Below are 20,408 nucleotides of genomic sequence, written 5' to 3'. Positions count from 1 at the left end.
AAATTCTTGATTTGAATCCCAAACCACACAGCAATACAAATTTCTTACACAATTTTCAATTATTGTCTTTCATCTTATTCACCCTTGTGTTTATTCTCACACACAGCAGATGCCTCAAAATTAACTGGTGTTTCTATAAAAATTGCACAGCCCTCTTTGTTTGTCCATCAGAACGTGGTTTATGTAAAATAGAGTAAATGGATGAATGTCATCTTTTTGTAAATTTTGCTGTTAAGACAATGCACACTTTTCCTTCAGCAAAGCGACCGATCTGATGAGAAATGATGAAAAATGCAAAGGTGACTATCTCTCCGAGCTGGAAAGTTCTAAGCGCATGGGGATAAATGAATTCAATTCAACAGAACATAAAGAGAATGCTGAGGACTTGGGGCCAAGGTGAGGAACTTGTCCTATTATTGTTTCTGTGGTTCAATTGGTATCCTGTAAACTACAATCCAATAATATAATTTTACCCTGGGATGAAAGAGATATTCATTTGACTGCATTTCTCTGTATTTTCACTAATGCATTGCAAATCATCACACTTTATTTAATTATTGCATTTATTGAAAAGCTTATTTGAAATTTTACTTGTAATGCAAGGAGGGTGGAGTGAGAGGTGATATGCATAGTGGAAGTTACCTATTGTCACCCCATCAAGTGAAACAGATAATGGTCACATGATGCGAGATTTGGACAATGTTCGGGCATACGCAAATAAATAACAAATAATATTACAGAAGTGCCAGAAAATGTCCATCTTCAACAAGAGCAATTCTTGTCATTGAATAGCATTTTCATTGCTGCATTCTCCACCTTATGTATCACCTCTGATCAGAAATCCAATTACAATTACCACTTTCGGAACACCCAGAGGTTGGGTACTTTGCAGAGTAACTCCCCTTCTGACATCCAAGGCCTTTCTACCACAGTGGAAAGTGAGAGTAATGGAATGGCCTCCAATTGCCTAGATGAGTGCTGTACCAGAAATGCTCAAGATGAGCAACACCTTCCAGAACAAAACAGATTGCTTTATTGAAAGACCATCAATGACCCCAAACTTTATTTGCTCTAAGGCTTACTTATTGGCTATAAAATATAGCGTGTGCACTGGCCTGAGCTCTTACGACATCAGTTCCCAAACTCCTAACCTTCACCATTAAGCAGGACAAGGGCTGCATGGGAACACCATCACCTCCAGGTTCTCTGTCAAGTCGCATACTATCCTGTCTTGCAAATACACAGTTGTCCTTTCATATTTGGTTCCAAGCCATGAAATTCCTGCCCATAGGATTGTGAGAAGGACTGCAGCTGTTTAAGAAAGTGGCTCACCATCCCCATTTTCTCAAGGGCAATTAGTGATGGAAAATAAATGTTGGCATTGCCTGCAATGCCCAGATTCAGAAAAGGAATTGAGAAAAACTATGCATGCAGTATTTTCAATTGAGATGCAAATGATGAATGGAGTAGCGTTTCATTCAATCACTCTGTATTACACTGCTGCTCAGCTGGTTTACCAGTCCTCTAAGGAGGAATGGCACTGTTGGCTCTACCATCAATAACAAAACAAATATTTGTATGTGACTTTAGAGCAATAAACCACCACAAGCTTTTCAAACCAAATTTAACATAATGCTGTGTTTGAGCAAATTACTGGTCAAAGACCTTCCTGAAGAGGATGGAAAAGTAGAAAGATAGTCAGATTTGGTGATGGAAACTCAAAGTTGGTCTTGTTAGCTGAAAACATGGCCAAATGTGAGTAGTCAAAATCTGGGATTCTCAATTGAAGGAGCAGAAATACTTTGGAGGGTTGGAGTATCTTACAGAGAAAAAAAAGGAGAGACATGGAGTGATTTGAAACCGTGAATGTCAGCTTAAAAACAATTATTGCTAAGCAGCAATTGATGCAGGTTAGTGAATACAGGAGTAATGAATGATCATGTTTTGGCGCAAGTCACATGCGAAATATGGCTTTGGAGAGAATCATGAGGAAATCTGCAAGGAAGTTATTGGAATTCTTGTCTGGAGGTTACAAACGCAAATTAAAAATGCAAATGCTGGAAGTCAGATGTTTAAACATAAAATGCTGGGAAGGTTCAGCAGGTGACGCATCATCTGTTGAAAGGGAAATAATTTTAATGTTTCATACTGAAATCAATTGCCAGAAAAGTGAGCAAACAAAAGTTGTCAAGTTGGGGAAAAAAATCTATGAGTTAGTGAGGTAGGGTTGCCGTGGAACTGTAGAAATCATGCAGTCAATGGGCGCAATTCGAGAGTAATAGCACAAGCACCGAAATGTTAGACTGCAGGGCCGATGGTGCAAATGGAAACAAATAAATGAGGCAATACCACAGGTGGATGACTCGGGCAGCACACTGGAGCAGCGGTAGTGTTTGCTGGCTTACAACACCAGAAAACCTGGTTCGAACCTGACCATGGATGCAGTCTGTATGGAGTTTGTACATTCCTTCTGTGACCGCGTGGATTTTTCCCAGGTGCTTCGGTTTCCTCCCACATCCCTGCATGCAGGTTTGTAGGTAATTTGGATCATGTACATTTTCTCTAGTGTGTTGGATAGAACGAGTGTATGGGTGATGATTGGTCGACGCAGACTCATTCTGCTGAAGGGCCTGTTTCCAAATTGTATCTCTAAAACAAAAAAAAAGAAAATTGTAGCAGAAATGGACAGTTATAATACAGAAAGAAAGTGAGTTGTTAGAAGTTGTATAGTGGGATATTGTCTGAAAGGCTGTAATATATTTAGAATGGAAGATGTGCTGCAATTACTTAAACTGTGTTAGGCCTCATAACCACAGAAAGATGGATCAGAGTGGAAGTGTGATGAAAAACTAAAGTGGCGTTTCACAGGAAATTCAGGATCAAGCTGGACTGAACACATGTACTTTGCAAAGTGATCACTGAATTTGCATCTGATTTCACCTGTGTCGAGGAGATCACATTGAACTCCAAATGCTGGAAGAAGTGGCACGTCTGGAAAGAGAGTTTGGGTCCTCAGATGGTGGAAAAGGAAGAGGTGAAAGGATAGGAGTATGGGAAAACATTGTGAGGTTGTTGTTGATGGAAGAGGTCTTGTGATGGAGTCTAGTTGCAGCTTGTGGGGGAACAAAAGCAATAAATGTGGCCATGGGATGCAGTATGAAGATCAGGAAAATATCCTTGCTCTGTTGAGATGAGGGTGAGAGTAGATTTTCCACACGGGTGCCTCTGAAATGTCTTCTTCCCCCACCATAGTGGACATGCCAAGGTTTAGGAAGAAGGAGGACAGAAGCACCTTTGTGGAAAGTCTGATCTTCAAAGCAAATATGACTGATGTAGGAACTGGACAGTGGATATAGGAGGCTGGGTGGGGGAAAGATGTCCTGGATAGCTATGTGAATCTATAGGCCCATAATGGATATTTACAGTAAACATATCCCCTGAGATGGAGTAATCCAGATTTTGTAGGGCTGAGGCAGAAACGGACTGATGAGAGCTGGATGGAAATTGGCAGTATACAGGAAGAAAGTTTAGTGTTCTGTAAAAAATGCATGAAGCAGCAATAATGCATTGCTAACTCACTTTCAACATCAGAACCAATCATTTCTGATATAGGTCATATGTCTGTGATGTTGGCTATTTTTTTCTGTCTCCATGGAACACCCTGTTGTGCTGAACATGCACCATAGTCAGCGCGGTAGGTGGCGGCTATTGGTATATTTGTGTATGCAAGCAAAGAATCTCACTGTGCTTCGTCACATGTGACAATAAAGTATTCCTATTCCTATTATCTTGTAGTACTTAACACTCTTTATCATACTGTGTTAGCTGCACTTAACCCAGGTGACGAGAGAACCACTACAACAGATCCCCATGGCAATCCTGGTCTCTCCCAATCAAGATATTCTCTTTTGTAGACAACATCCTTCCCTACATCATCTCTACGATTTAAAATTAATATTTTTACAATTTTTTCTCAGTTCTCATTAAAGGCCTTTGACCCAAAATATTAATTATGTTTCTCTTTCCACATAAGCTGCCCTACCGATTGAGTGTTTCCATCATATTCTGTTTTGATATTCTGTAATTAAAATGCTGTAACATTCCCTTTGGTCTGTTTAAATTACAGCACAATTGTTCCACCAACCACCTTGTCAGTAATGAGAAACGGGAGGCCACAAATGGAAATTGTGGAATATCAAGGTGATACAGTGCAATTCTCGTGTGATGAAGGTGGAGAACCTGCAAGAAATCAAGGAGAATGCAACCAGCAATCTGATCAAGAAGGAGCTAAATTAATGAAAAGAAAAAAATTAAATCCCATAAAACACCAAGAAAATGCTACAAAGGGCATGCAGTCCAGGTGAGGAGCTTGTCCTGTTGAGCCTGAATCACTGTTCCCATGGTTCCAATAGGGTCTTTTGCTTGAACGGATTATTCAGTCAGACGCTCTTAACTCCTCAGATCCATACTTTCAGAGACAGTAAGACATTAAAAGGTGGGTACTCATTGTATTTCCTCAAGTTTCTGAACTGATCTTTCCATTATTTCTCTCGTGGTTATGGAAGCATACAGCACAAAAAAAAGCTGTTCAGAATCAATCCATGCCGACCAAGATGCAAAACCACCTTAAGCAGGTTCCATGTACCTACAAATGGATCATATCCCTCTCAACTATTTCAACCCATTTACTCGTCCAAATGTCTTTTAAATGCTGTTTTAGAACCTGTTTCAACTACCTAATTTGGCATCTGATTCTCATACTCAAAATATCTGTATGCTTTTGGATACCGTTGGGGGATGACCGTAGTACGGTGGGCAGCTGTAGTAGTCAGATCTGTGGCCTGGTTTTGAGGCATAGCGAGGAAGGGCAATGTTAGGTAGAGCCATAGTGGTAGGAGACTTGCTAATTATGGGGACACCAGGTTAATGTGTTGGCTCTCTGGTGCCAGAGTCCAGGATATATCCAAACAGTTGCATGGCCTTTTCAGGGGGAGAATGAGCAGCCATAAGTTGTGCATGTTGCTAAAAAATAATCAGGTGTGAAAAGGGCTGATGTTCTGTGAAATGAATGTAGAGACCAAAACAAAAGGTTAAAAAGGAGGACCTCAAGGATTGGATTTCACACAGTGCCACATGATAGGAATAGGAGGACAGATTAATGCGTGGTTGATGAGTTGGCGCAGGGGCAGTGATTCTGATTTATGGACCATTGGGTTCCCCTCTAGGGTAGAGGTGAATTGTACAAGAGGGATGAGATGCATCTGAACTGGAGGGGAACCAATATCCTGGCAGGTTTGCTTGTGCTCCTCGTTTAACTAGATTGGCAGCAGGGTGGGATCCAATACAGGTTTGAGGTAGGTGAGAGGTTGAAAGTAGGTATGGCAAGTAATGAAACGAGGTTCAGTTGTCAGGATAGGCAGGAGTACGGCAGGGAGCGAGGAAGGACTGTCGGATTGAATGTATCTATTTTAGTGCAAAAGATCTGACAGGTATGTCGGATGAACTAAAGACATGGATGGGTATGAGCAACTAGGAAGTTTTAACTATGCAGAAATCTAGCTAAGAGAGGGACAGGACTGGGAGCTTAATGTTCCAGGGTAAAGATGCTACAGATGAGATAGAGGTGGGGGTTAAATACATGTTGCTTTGCTGATTAAAGAGAATGTCTTGGCAGTGGTCCAAGATGGCATTAGTAAACGGTTAGCCCAGTCCCACCCCCACCCTGATCGTTGTACTAATTTTACTGTTGTCATGATGAGTTCATTGTCTGTAACTTATTTTCAGCTAGCCCACAGCTAACAATGGCCTATTTCTTTCATCATCGTTATTTTTTGCATATCTCTCATTTATTTGTTCTATATCTCTCTGCATCACCATCAATATCTCTTGATTTCTCTGACTCTCATTCTGAAGAACAATTTCGACTCGGAACGTCAATTATACATTTTTCCCAGAGATGCTGCCTGACCCACTGAGTTACTCCAGCTTTTTGTGTCTATCTGCGGATGATCGACTTGTTGGGAGGATTCCGAATTGGGGCAAGACCAGTTTGATGTTATTAGACAGGAACTTGCTAAAGTTGATTCAAATAGGTGGTTTGTAGGGAAAGGGACATTTGGAAAATGGGATGCTTTTAAAAGTGATGACTAGAGTTCAGGGCATACATGTTCCTGTCAGAGTGAAGGGAAAAGTTCCTGTTAGAGGAAGGAAACTTGGATGACAAAGGAAATTGAGTCTCTGGTCAGGAAAAAGAAGGGGACATGTGCCAGGTATAGGCAGCCGGGATCATGTATCCTTGGAGGAGTTTCAGGAACTGAGGACCACACCTAAGAAGGAAATTGGGAAGGTAAAAAGAAGGCAGGAGATAGCTTTGGCAGATAATATTAAGGAAAATCCAGAGATTTTATGTGCATTGAGGGAAAGAGGGTAATGAGAAAGAGAATAGGACCCTTCAGAAACCAAAGCAGTCATCTGTGTGTGTAGCCACAAGAGATGGGGAAGGTCCTCGATGAGGATTTCTCCTCTGCTTGTTGTGGGCTAGTTGCGCCGAAGTTCACACTGTATCACTCAATGACTACATTATGCCTCCACCATGCATGAATGCTTCAAAATCAAGTGGTCGAGTTTTATTGCCATATACTCAAGCATAGAAACATAGAAAATAGATGCAGAAATAGGCCATTCGGCCCTTCGAGCCAGCACTGCCATTCAATATGATCATTGTCTGTATGGACTTCAACAAGACATATGATAAGGTTTTGTGTGGTAGGTTGATCTGGAAGGTTAGTTTGCATGGGATCCAAGGAGAGCTAGCCGACTGGATAAAGAAGTAGGTTCATGGAACAAAGCAGAGGCTGATGGTGAAAGGTTGTTTTTGGACTGGAGGCCTGTGACTACTGGTGTGCCTTGGGGATTAGTGCTGAGCCCATTGCTGTATGTGGCTTATATGTTTCTTGTCATCCAGTGATGCTGCCTGACTCACTGGGTTACTTTAGTTCTACGCAACATTACAGCATTTGAAGTTCCTTGTGTGTCCCTTTTACTGATAATCAAGTTTTTGGATCAAATGTTATACCTTCAGCATTAGGAGAAGTACGATGCTGTACTACTATATATTCTAACATTCTGCCATACTACTGTTTCATCTACAGCTCAGTTATTTCATTATTTGCCTCATCCGTTTTGGAAGATGGAAAATTGCAAGCAGAAACTATGGATGATCACGGTGAGTAGGACATGAGGTGGCTTTGAATTGATGGCCACACCTCTGACATTAAATGGTGGCAGGTTTTGTGGACAATGCAAGTGTCTTCCCATCACATCATCTTTCTGTCATTTTACATCAATGTGGTCTTCTTTTGTGTCCATCTTCCATGTTTCAAATGTTGACATCACTGTCATCGTCCGTCCTGAAAAGGACGCAACTTCCGGTGACAATCAGTGGGAGCCATCAATTGCTAGCAATAGATGATGGTGGTAGCAGAATTAGCTCAGGATACTTCCAGTTTCTAGCCCCGTGACGTGGACGCTTCTGCTATGGAGCCTATCAATGTGGTGGTTCTTATATGAAGAAAACATTGCTCATTGCTGAAACATCATTAAATTAGGATTGATAGTCACAACCTTTTTCCCAGGGTCAAAATGTCAAATACTGGTGAACATAAGTCAAAGCGGATTTTAGTTGCAAGGCCTTTACACAGTTAATGGTGCGTGCCTGGAATGCGCTGCTGAGAGGGAGGATTGTGGTGCAAGCAGCTACGATACTGATGTTAATGAGATATTTAGACAAGCCATGAACATGCAGGAAATAAAGCAACCAGGATCATGAGCAGGCAGGTGGGATTACTTTAATTTGGCATGATTTTCGCCACAAATATAATGGTTTGAAGGGTGTGCTCCTGTGCTGCATTATTCTATGGTCTCTGTTCTATGTAGCCAAGTCTTTCCACAAATGTTGCCTGCCACTTCTTTGCTGGGTCCAAGTCCTGCAACTCCCTCCTTAATAAATGCCAACTTGCCAGAAGATTTGATCTGATTGGATAGCATGTAAACAAAGTTTAACTGGGCCAATAATAATCCTAAACCTAAAAAGAATTGGATCTGTTCAAAAACATTGATCACCAACTGGGATAGGGAATAAATGTTGGATTTGCCAGCAACAACTTCAAAGTGAATAAATAACGATAGAAGTTGGGTTTTTTTCACAGTTCAGTTCATTATATGCAGCTATCTCTCATAAAAATATTCCATAATATTCCATTTTCCTCACAATATTAGTTTGTAGTCCATTATTCACAAAATTCAGAATATTTCCATACTCAATACACCATTCAGTCAAATATCCCTTTTACTCTATCGGCTCAATCTATGAAATATCCCATGGCATTCACAATATTACTTTGCAATATGGCTTGTGAGATATATCGGAACACTTTGTGATAGACTCCACATTTTTGTTGTGATGCACTACAATATATTCTATGCTACTTCTCAGTAATGGTTTAAAGCATTTTCACACCATTGTCAGATTGTTTGATATATCCCATCCACCACTCAGTGTATCCCAACACGCGTCATATGCTCCACAGTAATATTCTGACATTGTTCAATCTGTACAAACTGCCTAACCCTATTTATTTGGTCACCAAAACATGAGATAAAATAATGCATGTTATCCAGTTTTTAGTAAACCTTGTTGTTATTGTGTTTCTAGCCAATGAGCACTTTACTAATGGTGAAGAAAGAAAGAAATCAATCAATCAAATGACAAGTGAGCAAAAATGCGGAAGCGTGCAGCCGTCTGAGGAGAAATGGACTAAGAGCGTGGGGACAAATGACCTCAACGCAACAAAACGTCAAGAGAAAGCCAAGAAAGACTTGGGCCCAAGGTTGGAACCTGTTCAATAATGTCGTGATTATCAAATTATTAAGTCCATCAGGTCTATGCAAACAAGTCAATTCATTCTCCCACAAGTTTTCCCTGAAACCTAATCACGCCACATTATCAGCTCTCTTCTTCTCCTCTCTATGCTCATCTCCCATAAGAGCATAGGAGCAGAATTTTGGCATACGGCCCATTGAGTTTACTCCACCATTTGATCATGGCTCTACCAGATTTATTTTTCTCGCATCCCAATTCCCATATTTTCCTTTATACCCACTCTTTCCTCTCCCTATCCCCTTCCAACCATACCCCATCCTCCAGCATAGCATTTTATTTATCTTCTTTCCTTATCTGACACCCCTTGTCTACATTTCATCTTGTGTCTTTGTCACTAACTCCACTCGTCTTCCCCACCTATATCCACCTATTACTTGCCAAGCTTTGCTCCACTGTCATCTCTCTTTTCCAGTTTTGTTCCCCTACTCCAATCGGAACCAAAACACCATCTGTCCATTTCCTCCACAGATTCTGTCTGAGCTCCTCTTGCATTGTTTTTTAGTGCAAGAAATTGGTGCAATTTCTTTGTATCTCTTTTTTTTTATCAAACCTTATTGGCCAGCATACCGTATCAGGAAGTGAGGGCAGATGACTGGAAAGTGGGAGGTTTTAAGGAGAGTTTTGAAGGAGAATGGAAAAATTTAGGGACAGAGATTCAGAGCTCTATGAAGATTAGGAAAACATGGTTGTTCAGTAGTAATTGAAGTTGACAATCTTACTGCAGTGAAATTTTGAATGTTATTTTAATATTGACAGGAAAAAGTAATATAAAAAAAAATGTGGCATAATATACTTGCTTTCCTTTCTGATCAGGCTGCAGTTTTTTTTTTAAGCACATTTGCTTCTACCCTTTTTCCTGCTTAACTTATGAAGTAAGGCTTGCTCTGAACCTGAAACTTGACTTTTTTGCAACTCTGCAGAATGACAAAAGAGTTCCTGAAGCAGCTCTGCAAGGACCAGAAGCTCTACCAGACACCATACTTGAATGACATACTCTATTTGCACTTTAAAGGTTAGTATTATTTAATTAATCTGCTTATCTGCTAAAATCTGACTTGTGAATTGTCTCCATTGGGCTCGAGGATAGAAACATAGAAACATAGAAAATAGGTGCAGAGGAGGCCATTTGGCCCTTCGAACCAGCACCGCCATTCATTGTGATCATGGCTGAATGGCGATGCTGGCTCGAAGAGCCGAATGGCCTACTCCTGCACCTATTGTCTATTGTCTATTGAATACAAGCCTAATCTTTTCAATCTTTCCTCATATGACAGTCCCGCCATCCCAGGGATCAATCTTGTGAACCTACGCTGCACTGCCTCAATCACAAGGATGTCCTTCCTCAAATTAGGAGACAAAAACTGTACACAATACTCCAGATGTGGTCTTACCAGAGCCATATACAACTGCAGAAGAACCTTTCTACTCCTATACGGAAATCCTTTTGTTATGAAGGCCACATTCCATTAGCTTTCTTCACTGCCTGCTGTACCTGCATGCCAACTTTTAGTGACTGATGTACAAGGACACCCAGGTCTCGCTGCAGCTCCCCCTTACCTAACCTAACCCCATTGAGATAATAATCTGCCCCATTGTTTTTGCCGCCAAAGTGGATAACCTCACATTTACCTAAATTATACTGCATCTGCCACGCAGCTGCCCATTCACTCAACCTGTCTAGGTCACCCTGCAACCTCCTAACATCCTCTTCACAGTTCACACTGCCACCCAGCTTTGTGTAATCCGCAAACTTGCTAGTGTTGCTCCTAATTCCCTCTTCCAAATCATTAATATATATGGTAAACAGTTGCGGCCCCAACGCCAAGCCTTGCGGCACGTCACTCGCCACTGCCTGCCATTCTGAAAAGGACCTGTTCACTCCTACTCTTTGCTTCCTGTCTGCCAACCAATTTTGTATCCATGTCAACACCCTATCCCCAATACCATGTGGTCTAATTTTAGTCATCAGTCTCCCGTGCGGGACCTTATCATTGGCTTTCTGAAAATCTAGATTTTGCCTCCATCACAGTGAGGATGTGCTTCGTGAACTCACTGTGGTGGATGTTTAATTTGTGTTTATTGTATGTTTTGTTATTATTGATTCTGTGTATGACTGCAGGCCTGAAAGGTCTGAATGACAATAAAGGATCTATCAATCTAGATACACTGCATCCACTGGCTCCCCCTCATCCATTTTACTTGTCACATCCTCAAAAAATTCCAGAAGATTAGTCAAGCATGAATTCCCTTTCATAAATCCATGTTCTCTTAGACTAATCCTTTTACTGCTATCCAAATGCCCCATTATTACATCTTTAATAATTGACTCCAGCATCTTTCCTACCACCGAAGTCAGGGTAACTGGTCTGTAATTCCCCGTTTTCTCTCTCGCTCCTTTCTTGAAAAGTGGGATAACATTAGCTATCCTCCAATCCACAGGAACTGACCCTGAATCTATTGAACATTGGAAAATGATCACCAATGTGTTCACTATTTCTAGAGCCACCTCCCTGAGTACCCTGGGATGCTGCCCACCTGGCCCAGGGGATTTATCATCCTTCAGTCCCATTAGCCTACCCAATGCTATTTCTCGCCTAATGAAACTTTCTTTCAGTTCCTCTACCCCCTTAGATCCTTAGTACCTGTCCTCCAGTACATCTGGGAGATTGTTTGTGCCTTCCTTAGTGAAGACCGATCTGAAGTACCCTTAACATATCTAAAGACGCTTTGACTGTCCTTCTTTATATTCCTGGCCAGCTTCCCACGATGACAGACGCGCAAATGTTTTCAGGGTACAGGCCCTTCGGCCCACCAAGTCCATGCTGACCACAATCACCTTGTACACTAACACTATCCTACACACAAGGGACAATTTACAATTTTTACCAAGCTAATTAACTTACTAACCTGTATATCTGTGGAGTGTGGAAGGAAACCAGAGCATGCAGAAAAAATCACGCAGTCACAGGGAGAATGTACAAACTACATTCAGACAACACCCGTAGTCAGGATCAAACATGTGTCTCTGGCACTATGATGCAGCATCTCTACCGCTGTGCCGCTGTGCTGCCTCTGTACCGCATGGAAAAAGGCCCACCCCAATTTGTCCATGTCGAATAAAATATATCATGTAAGCTGGTCCCAGTTGCCAGCATTTGGCCAATATTCCTCTAAACCTTTCCTATCTATGTACATATCTAAATGTTGTTTAAATGTAGTATAATGCCCCAATTGCTTCCTCTGGCAGCTTGTTCCATATACCCACCACCCTTTGTGTAAAAAAAGTTGTCCTCGGTAGCCAATAAAAGGCAGGGGTGCAGAACACTGGGAGATTGTTTCTTAAAAAATCCAGCAGAGTTGGTGAGCAGCCATGTTGAAAGGAGAGAAAGCATTCTTGAAGAATCATTGAGAGTGGAGAGAGAACTGCATTTTGATTGAAAAAATGGCTTTGTTTCAAGTGATGTGGGACATTTGGAAAATACATTTCATTGGCTGAGAAAAGACATAGCAGGGAATAAAAAAGTAGGGAGAGTTTGGCAGAGCGGCCGTGTTGGGAGAGAGGCTGAGGTGAAATGCTCTGAGGGAAAGTGCAGTACTGTTGCTTTGGCTGAAGAGGCGCCAGTGAGAGAGCTGAGGAAAAAAAAGAAATAGCAGGTTAATGTGCGGTGTATATTTCTGGGTAATTCTTTCTACCTTTTTGGTGTCCTGGTAATGGCAGGTGGATAGTGCAATGCTCCTCCTGCTGGATGTTGGAAGTCAGGGGCAGTTACAGGAAGTAGATGGGTGATCACAGGAAAGGTAGTAGGCAGAAAGTACAGGACTCACCTGGGGCCATTCCCCTTGACAACAGGTATACCCTTTTGGATACTGTTGTGGCAGAGGACTGGTCAGGGAAGAGGAGCAACAGCAGCAATTGTCCAGCCAGCGGTGTTGGGCCTGGCTCTCAGCGGGGAAGTACAAACTGATTCTGTGCTACTTGTAATGAACTAGAAGGTTTTAAGTATAAGAAAGGTAACACTTGGTTACGCTGTTCAATCTATGGTGGGTACACTACAGAATCAAGATTTTCTATAACTCCGAATTGAGCTGTAGTTTACAGAAGGCACATACATTTGTACAGACTCAGTGCCAAGTGTCAAGTTATTGTGGACTCATTCACTGAAGCATATGATTGGATGGAGCTTACATTTAGGTCCTCTACCAACTTGGAAAATGGAACCACTTCCGTAATCTTGCAAGGTACTACGAGTCAAAGACAGATATAGATGATGAGATTCACCATTCTCTTGAATGTTCCATCATAGCCTTGGGTCAACTGAGGAAAAGGGGTATTTGAACACCCATCACATGATTGATCAGGCAGTAGTAATCCTTGTTCACATGTTTGCTTCTGGGAACTGGGACTGCGTACAGCAGATATTTCTAAGGACTTGTAAAATACCACCAAAGCAGCACCCCTAAATCTTCCAAATTCACTGGAAAACTAGGCGAACGAAATCGGCATCCTCTATCAAGCCAACGTCCTCTGAACTGCGGGCCTTGTTTCTCTTAGCAGGCCACATCATTCACACGATCAATATCAGATTCCAGATACAGATGTTGTATTCAGAGTTCCATTATGGGAAAAATCTACCAGCAAGGATGTATTTAAAGCTTCCTTGAAATGAGGCTCCACCCCTGCCAACTCCTAGGAATCTCTGGCCCATGACTACTCAGTGTGGAGAATGAGCACTCAGAATGGCATTGAGATCTTGGGTCCATCTTTTGGGGGGACACATCAGCAGAAGGGGTACATGGACAGGAAAGGTATTGAAGGGTATGGGCCAAAAGCAGGCAAATGGCACGGGCATTTTGGTTGGCATGGACGAGTTGTGCTGAAGAGCTTTTTTCCGTGGTATATGACTTTGTGAGAGAAAACAATAATAGGAACCTTCATGTTGGAAAGTTTGTTCACAATTACAAATATCATTGGTGAAATATTTATGATGTTATTTTCCAATGATGTTATTTTTCAACTGAATAGAAGCACCAGCTGAAAACAGCAAACTTGCAAAAGGAATGCATTCTCGAGGCTATGTTCAAAGGGCTGATTTCACCAGCCCAGCATAGGTATTTTTATATTTTCCTATTTGTTTGTAAATTATTAAAGCACTTCTGTTAATCACATTATAGATTTGGTTTTCTTTTTGGAAGCTAAAGTTGTTTGGAAGCTGCAGGTTTTCAGGCTAAAAAATGAAAATATTCATTTCATTTTGTGGCGGGGTAAATTTTTCTCCAGTGTAAATGGAGTAATTAGTTAACGTGAGCTGCTGGATGCCAAGTTCCGGTGCTATAGAGATGTGAGTATACTGCATATAATTTAGCTTTAAGTTGCAGGCTTTGTTGCCATTCAGATCAGGTGTTTGTATTTGATGAGCACTGACTGCTTTTCCTTATGTAGGTTTCTCCTGCATTGAGAACCTGGAGGAATACACTGGGCTGAGATGCCTGTGGCTGGAGTGTAATGGCCTGTCAAAAATAGGGAACTTGGAAGCTCAGACAGAGCTGCGCTGCCTCTTCCTACATCAAAACCTCATTCATAAAATAGAGAACCTGGAGCCTCTTCAGAAACTGGATTCGTTGAACCTCAGCAACAACTACATAAAGACCATTGTGAACCTTTGTGAGTGGAGCTATTCTTAAACTTAAGACATTATTGCAATATGGAGTTATTGGCTTTCTTCTCTTTACTGACATGTTTATGTTTTATTACCCATTGAACGGAATGGTACTCTATGGCCAGGGAAGAAAATGAAAGTTTTGCATGAAACTGGAACTAGCAGAATCAAGGTTTCAAAGCAGCTCCAATCAAATTTAGCTATGCGATGTCCAGTGTGACTGTTGCATTTTCTCTAGTTGACCACTTAACCCAACCACTGATCCTGTTCTCTGAATATGTTCTTCATTTGGACATTCTCTCATCATTGTAGATGTAGCCAGAAAATGACCAACCATGGCTTGTTACCAACTCCTGCACTGTTACAGCACCTCGATCAATTCTTGAACCAACTGTCTTCCTCAATCTTACATACACCTTGCCCTTGTTGGCAGTCATTAAATATGCCAGATTCCACATTATATTGATGGCACTGGGTTTCATATTTGACAGCCATAAAATCATACATCAGAGAAACAAGTCCATATGACTGTGCAGTGCCCCAGTTCCCTCCCACACCCCAAAACTGTGTTGGCTGGTAGGTTAATTGGCTGCTGTAAATTGTTGCAGTGAGCAATTAAGTGGTAGAATCTGGGGGTGAGTTGATGAAAATGTGGAGGGAATAAAAATGGGATTAATGTAGAATTAATATAAATGGGTGGTCGATGGTTGGTGGGAACAGGAGGGGCTGAAGGGCCAGTTTCTTTGCTGTATGACTGCCCATTTGTATAAATCCCATTTATCAGTCCATAATCTCGAATCTTCTATGTCAAGAAGATTCAGGGCCTCATCCAGATATACTTTAAATATGGTGAAACAATGCCTTCCAGAGAACTGCACTTTACTCCAGTAAAGCATTGCAGGGACTGTGGGCTTTATATTATAGTCACTGATCCAGTTGCTGTTTCTTAAACCAGACTGAATCAGGTATTTCCAACCTCAGCATTCTATTTAACCCTGAATAAAGATTCCAACCCAATAACATAAAGATAGTTTATTTCCACCAAATACCATCATCCATCCGAGCCTGCCTCAGCAGCTCATATTGCCATTATCTACAATCGTTTAAAAACCTCCAATTCTTTCTAAAATAGTAAAATCCCCATCCTTAATTAAGTTCTTTCATGGCCTTGTTTTCATTTTTTTTTTTTGAACATTCATCCACTGAATTACCCACAACCAGAGAGCAGTGCTGAACTAACATCTACCTCTTTGATGATGCTCGGACTATCCTTGATCGGACTTTGCTGGCTTTACCTTGCACTAAACGTTATTCCCTTATCATGTATCTATACACTGTTAGTGGATTGATTGTAATCATGTATTGCCTTTCTGCTGACTGGTAAGCACACAACAAAAGCTTTTCACTGTACTTCAGTACATGTGACTATAATGGGAACTTAGGAAACGTGAACGGAAACCTTGGGTGGGGGCAAAGTCTGCAGAGGTTTCCGTTCAGGTTTCCTAAGTGGGACAGGGGCATAACTAAATGGAACTGAACCTTAACCATTGCCTATTGTTTCCTCTGCTCCACCTCTAATGCGTCCCTTTGCCCCACCAACATTGAAAGTACTCTGCAAATTGCTTTGCCTCTTTCTACTGCTGCAGACACCCGACCTCCTGATTATTTGGCCCATTTCAATACATTTAAAGTGCTGTTTAGAGGGAAAGAGCAGGCAGCCTGTCTGTTCTCTGGCCTTGGTGGTGAAATGGTGTCTTCAATCTAGAATGGTTTAGTGTGGAGAATGAGTCCACAAAAGGGCCCAGCATCATACCTATCATGTTGCATCTTTTCACATGTAACCTCCTCTGTTATGTTTCACATGTAACCTCTTTTGTTTTTATTTAAGCTTGCCTGCCAGTACTCAATACATTGCAGATGGCTCACAACCAGTTGTGTAAGGTGCAGGACGTTGAACACCTGAAGCAGTGCCCTAGCCTAAGTGTCCTTGACCTTTCATACAATAAGCTCGAGGACCCTAATATTATCACTGTCTTCGAGATGATGCCTAACCTAGTAAGTGGCTTTCCTGTCTATTTCCTATGTACAAATGAAAACTTATTTAAATGTATTTAAAATGTAAAGTGTAGCCCAGAATTCAAATCTAAGCTGTATGGCTGAAGTTTTTTTTCACCATTGAGGAAGCACTTTTACATTTCCACATAATTGACCATAGCAATAGGAAGGTGTGAAATAAATGAGTAGTATCTCCTGTGTAAGAGGAATAATAAAAAAATAACTCTGGATCCGGGATTTTAATCGTGCTTAGACTGTTAGAACAAAAGACTCCTCAAACCAAAGAATAGGTTAGTAAAACTTGAGCTTAGTGTGAGCATGTTCAGATTTGGGGAATGTCCCAAAGCTACTTTTGGAAGTGTGTTTGGGAGGCTGATATAAGAACTAGATATAATCGTTGGGACATGAGAAGATTCTGACACCCATTTCCAGTGTCTAATTAATCAGACGTTGAAAACTAAAAAGTTGACAAGTGGTTGACAACAACTTCTCGATATTTAGTTGATCACTTTACAGCCAATGATATCCGCCCTCTTTTGCTAAACAGTAACAAATGATCACATAGCTCATACTGTGTGATTGGAGTAAAGATGACAAAAAATAACTATGTTCGAGCCAAGGACCTTAATTGGCAAAACGGCCAAAATGACACTAGTTTCACTGCGTGAATTATTCAGGTGCTGACTGCAATTTCCAGAATTTCTATTTTAGCATCCTTAGTTTTATTTTGAAGTGTCCTGACACGAAACATCATCTATCTGATGTTGCCTGACCTGCTAAGTTACTCTAACGCTTTATGTTTTACTCAGGATTTCAGCAGCTGCAGTTCCTAATTTCTACAGGTTTTTTAAATTTCCATAACCTACTTATGTTCAGCTGATGCAACTGCTTTCAGCTTGATGTCTGTTTACTTGTGGTTTATTTAACATTTTTTACTCCATGCCAAGCTGCTTCCTATTGTCTCGCAGCAAAAGAGATGATGAAAAATATAAAGGAGGGAAGTATTTGGAGTTATTTAGAAACAAAAACACTCGGATATTACTGGTACAGCAATGAATAGCCATTGTGTTGGAAATGTATTACTCAAGTTAAAGGAGTTATTAAGTGGGACAAAACGTGACACCAAGCCACACAATGGTATTTAGGACAGGTAATCAAAAGCTTGGTCATACATTTAAGTTTTTATGAGCATTGTAAAGAATAGAACAGTTGTGGTAACATTAGAGGCAGTTCAAAAGAGATTTGTATTTGCACTGGAGGCAGTCCAAAATGGATTCACTCGGCTAATTGGAGGATGGAACAACCGTCCTATGAAGAATTGGTACAGAAGAGGAGATGAGGCTTGGGGGAGATCAGCCTCGATCGTAATGAATATTGGGGCTGACCTGGGGGACTATGGCCCCCTATTTTCTCATTTTCTTCAAAATACTGAATTTAGAATAGGAATAAGGCAAAGTAGAAATGGGAGAGGAAGAAGGGAGTTTAACAAACTATATTTCATACAAGTAGATGAAGATAGAAATAGGGCAGAGGAAATTTCAGATAGGAAAAGACAGGAAAAAAATACGAGAGAGACCAATCAACACACCAGCCAGGTAAAAAGAACCACATTCGTCATTTTCACTATGTTGTAGAACAATGTGCTGCCAGACACCTTCTGCAGAGCCTGTTTTTCACTTTTTTTACACAGCGTGTGTTGAACCTGATGGGAAATGAAGTCATCAGGAAAATCTCTAACTACAGGAAGGAGTTGACTGTGCGCCTGAAGCAGCTAACATACCTGGATGACCGTCCAGTTTTTCCAAAAGACAGGTACGTAACCGAGCAGTACTTGAGTGGACTAAAGTTAAACCTATTCATCCCCTGAGATCTTTCCCAGAATGAATTTTCAATTAAAAGTGTTGCTCCTTGAGCAGGCTAACAGGAAGTCAAAATGCCTACTTCTCAAGTGCTGAAGCACACTTGGCACTTGTGCAGCTTTGTTCATTCTCAGGATCGAAACTGGCCCTTGTAACTTAATTTTTATTGTAGCTACACACCGAAATGAGCATTTCCAGCAATAGATTTCGACTTCACTTTGAACTTCTTTTAACTTTCTTAAACACGTCCTTCAACACATCCTATGGAAGAACGTGTTGAAGAAAGTTAAAAGAAGTTTAAAATGAAGTAGAAATCTATTGCAGGAAATGGTCATTTTGGTGTGTAGCTGCAATAAAAATTAAGTTACAAGGGCCAGTTTCGATCGTTTGCTATTTTGTTGACCAATATTTAGCATTTAACTGATCAGTTGGTTTCTGATTCAAAGAATATTAAATATATGGTCATTGGGAAAAGTCACTTAATTTTAGTTTTCAGTTGGACATTTACAAAATCATATTTGCTATTTTGTACTATTTATTGAATTCCACTAATGTGCAGCATTGGTGGGGATATCTGTCATGTTTACACAGTGCTTGTGTGCCATGTCATTGGCTAAATGCTAATGTTGCTTTCAGTTTCATAATATAAAACTAGATTGTAATATTCAAATTCTTCAATGTGGGACCGATTATGTTCAGGTTTTAACAAACCATGTAAATAATTCAAAATAAAATTCAAACTTTTAATGCTATAATGTAAACTGGAAACATTGTTCATTGTAAACTGGAAACATTGCATGAGTTGTTCAATTTTGTTCATTGAATGTTGGCACCATCATCAATGTATATTTGCTCTGAGGCAAGAGTGTGTTTGGCCCATTGCTCCAAACTGTGCAGGACAGCCATTCCATTCCCTGAATAAAATTAGTGAACAGAAAAAATGTTTGCTACAACCATTTCACCTGGTGCTGGGCAATAAACTGCAGATTTAATAAACATTTAAACACAAGTACTGTTCCACAAACAGAAGTCTGCGGTGCAATATTTGGGCATTAACTTTGAGAAATTCCATTGCCCTTTACATAGAAAGATATAGTTATAAATGGAAACAACGTAATGGCCCAAAATATTCACGTTTGATTGTAGAAGTACATACATCCTAACCAATCTACATGTATTCTCTTGCAGGGCATGTGCAGAGGCCTGGGCTCGAGGCGGATGGACTGCTGAGAAGGAAGAGAGGGAACAATGGGAAACAAGTGAACGGAGGAAAATTCAGGAAAGTATTGATGCCTTGACAGCGATCAAAAAGAAGGCTGAGGAGAAACGTAGGCTGCAAGAAATGGAAGCAAAAGGTAGAAGCTGAGCTGTTGCTTGAAATCTTTAAATGAGCTGCACATTCTGCACACTTCACAGACCTAAACCATTAATCTGTTTTGTGCAACTAATTCTTCTGAGGAGCAGCATGAATTGGGTTATGAGTGCAATGTGCGGATGTCAGACTCAAATTCACAGTGAGCATTCCTTCTCCATGAACCTAATTTGCAAAACACACCCACAAATAGTTCTGCAAATGAATGTCTCCATGTTCCTAATCTGATTGGAGCCACATTGGACATCCTTAGTCTTTTACTGTGACCTATGGTTCCAGATAGAGTCAAACAGCATGGAGATAGGCCTTTTGGTCCAACTTGTCCTTGATGACCAAGATGCACCATCTAAGCTAGCCGTATATCACGATTTGGCCAATATCCTTCTAAATCTTTCCTAGCCATGTATTTGTCCAAATGTCTTTTAAATGTTGTTATTGTACCTGTCTTACTACTTCCACTTCCCTTAGTTCTCTGCACTTCAATAATATTATCACACCATGTCCAACCTCTCCCTATATAGCTC

The 20,408-nt window shown here is 40.8% G+C and overlaps 1 protein-coding gene across 4 annotated transcripts in view; it reads left to right on the top strand.

The window, feature by feature from the left end:
• dnaaf1 (dynein axonemal assembly factor 1) overlaps positions 1-20,408 on the top strand; it is a 36,784-nt gene that overhangs the window by 5,397 nt on the left and 10,979 nt on the right. For all 4 annotated transcript variants that reach the window (XM_055648757.1, XM_055648756.1, XM_055648758.1 and 1 more), the window contains 9 exons: positions 259-396; positions 4,127-4,360; positions 7,152-7,225; positions 8,714-8,888; positions 9,862-9,953; positions 14,382-14,603; positions 16,487-16,653; positions 18,344-18,465; positions 19,701-19,867. In XM_055648757.1, the coding sequence (XP_055504732.1) occupies positions 259-396; positions 4,127-4,360; positions 7,152-7,225; positions 8,714-8,888; positions 9,862-9,953; positions 14,382-14,603; positions 16,487-16,653; positions 18,344-18,465; positions 19,701-19,867 (1,391 nt within the window). The remainder of the gene's footprint in view (positions 1-258; positions 397-4,126; positions 4,361-7,151; positions 7,226-8,713; positions 8,889-9,861; positions 9,954-14,381; positions 14,604-16,486; positions 16,654-18,343; positions 18,466-19,700; positions 19,868-20,408) is intronic.

The sequence above is a fragment of the Leucoraja erinacea genome, chromosome 17 (assembly GCF_028641065.1).
Source record: "Leucoraja erinacea ecotype New England chromosome 17, Leri_hhj_1, whole genome shotgun sequence".
NCBI classification, from domain to species: Eukaryota; Metazoa; Chordata; class Chondrichthyes; order Rajiformes; family Rajidae; genus Leucoraja; species Leucoraja erinaceus.
The sequence above is the reverse complement of the archived record's forward strand: the minus strand, read 5'-3'. Positions and strand labels throughout refer to the sequence as shown.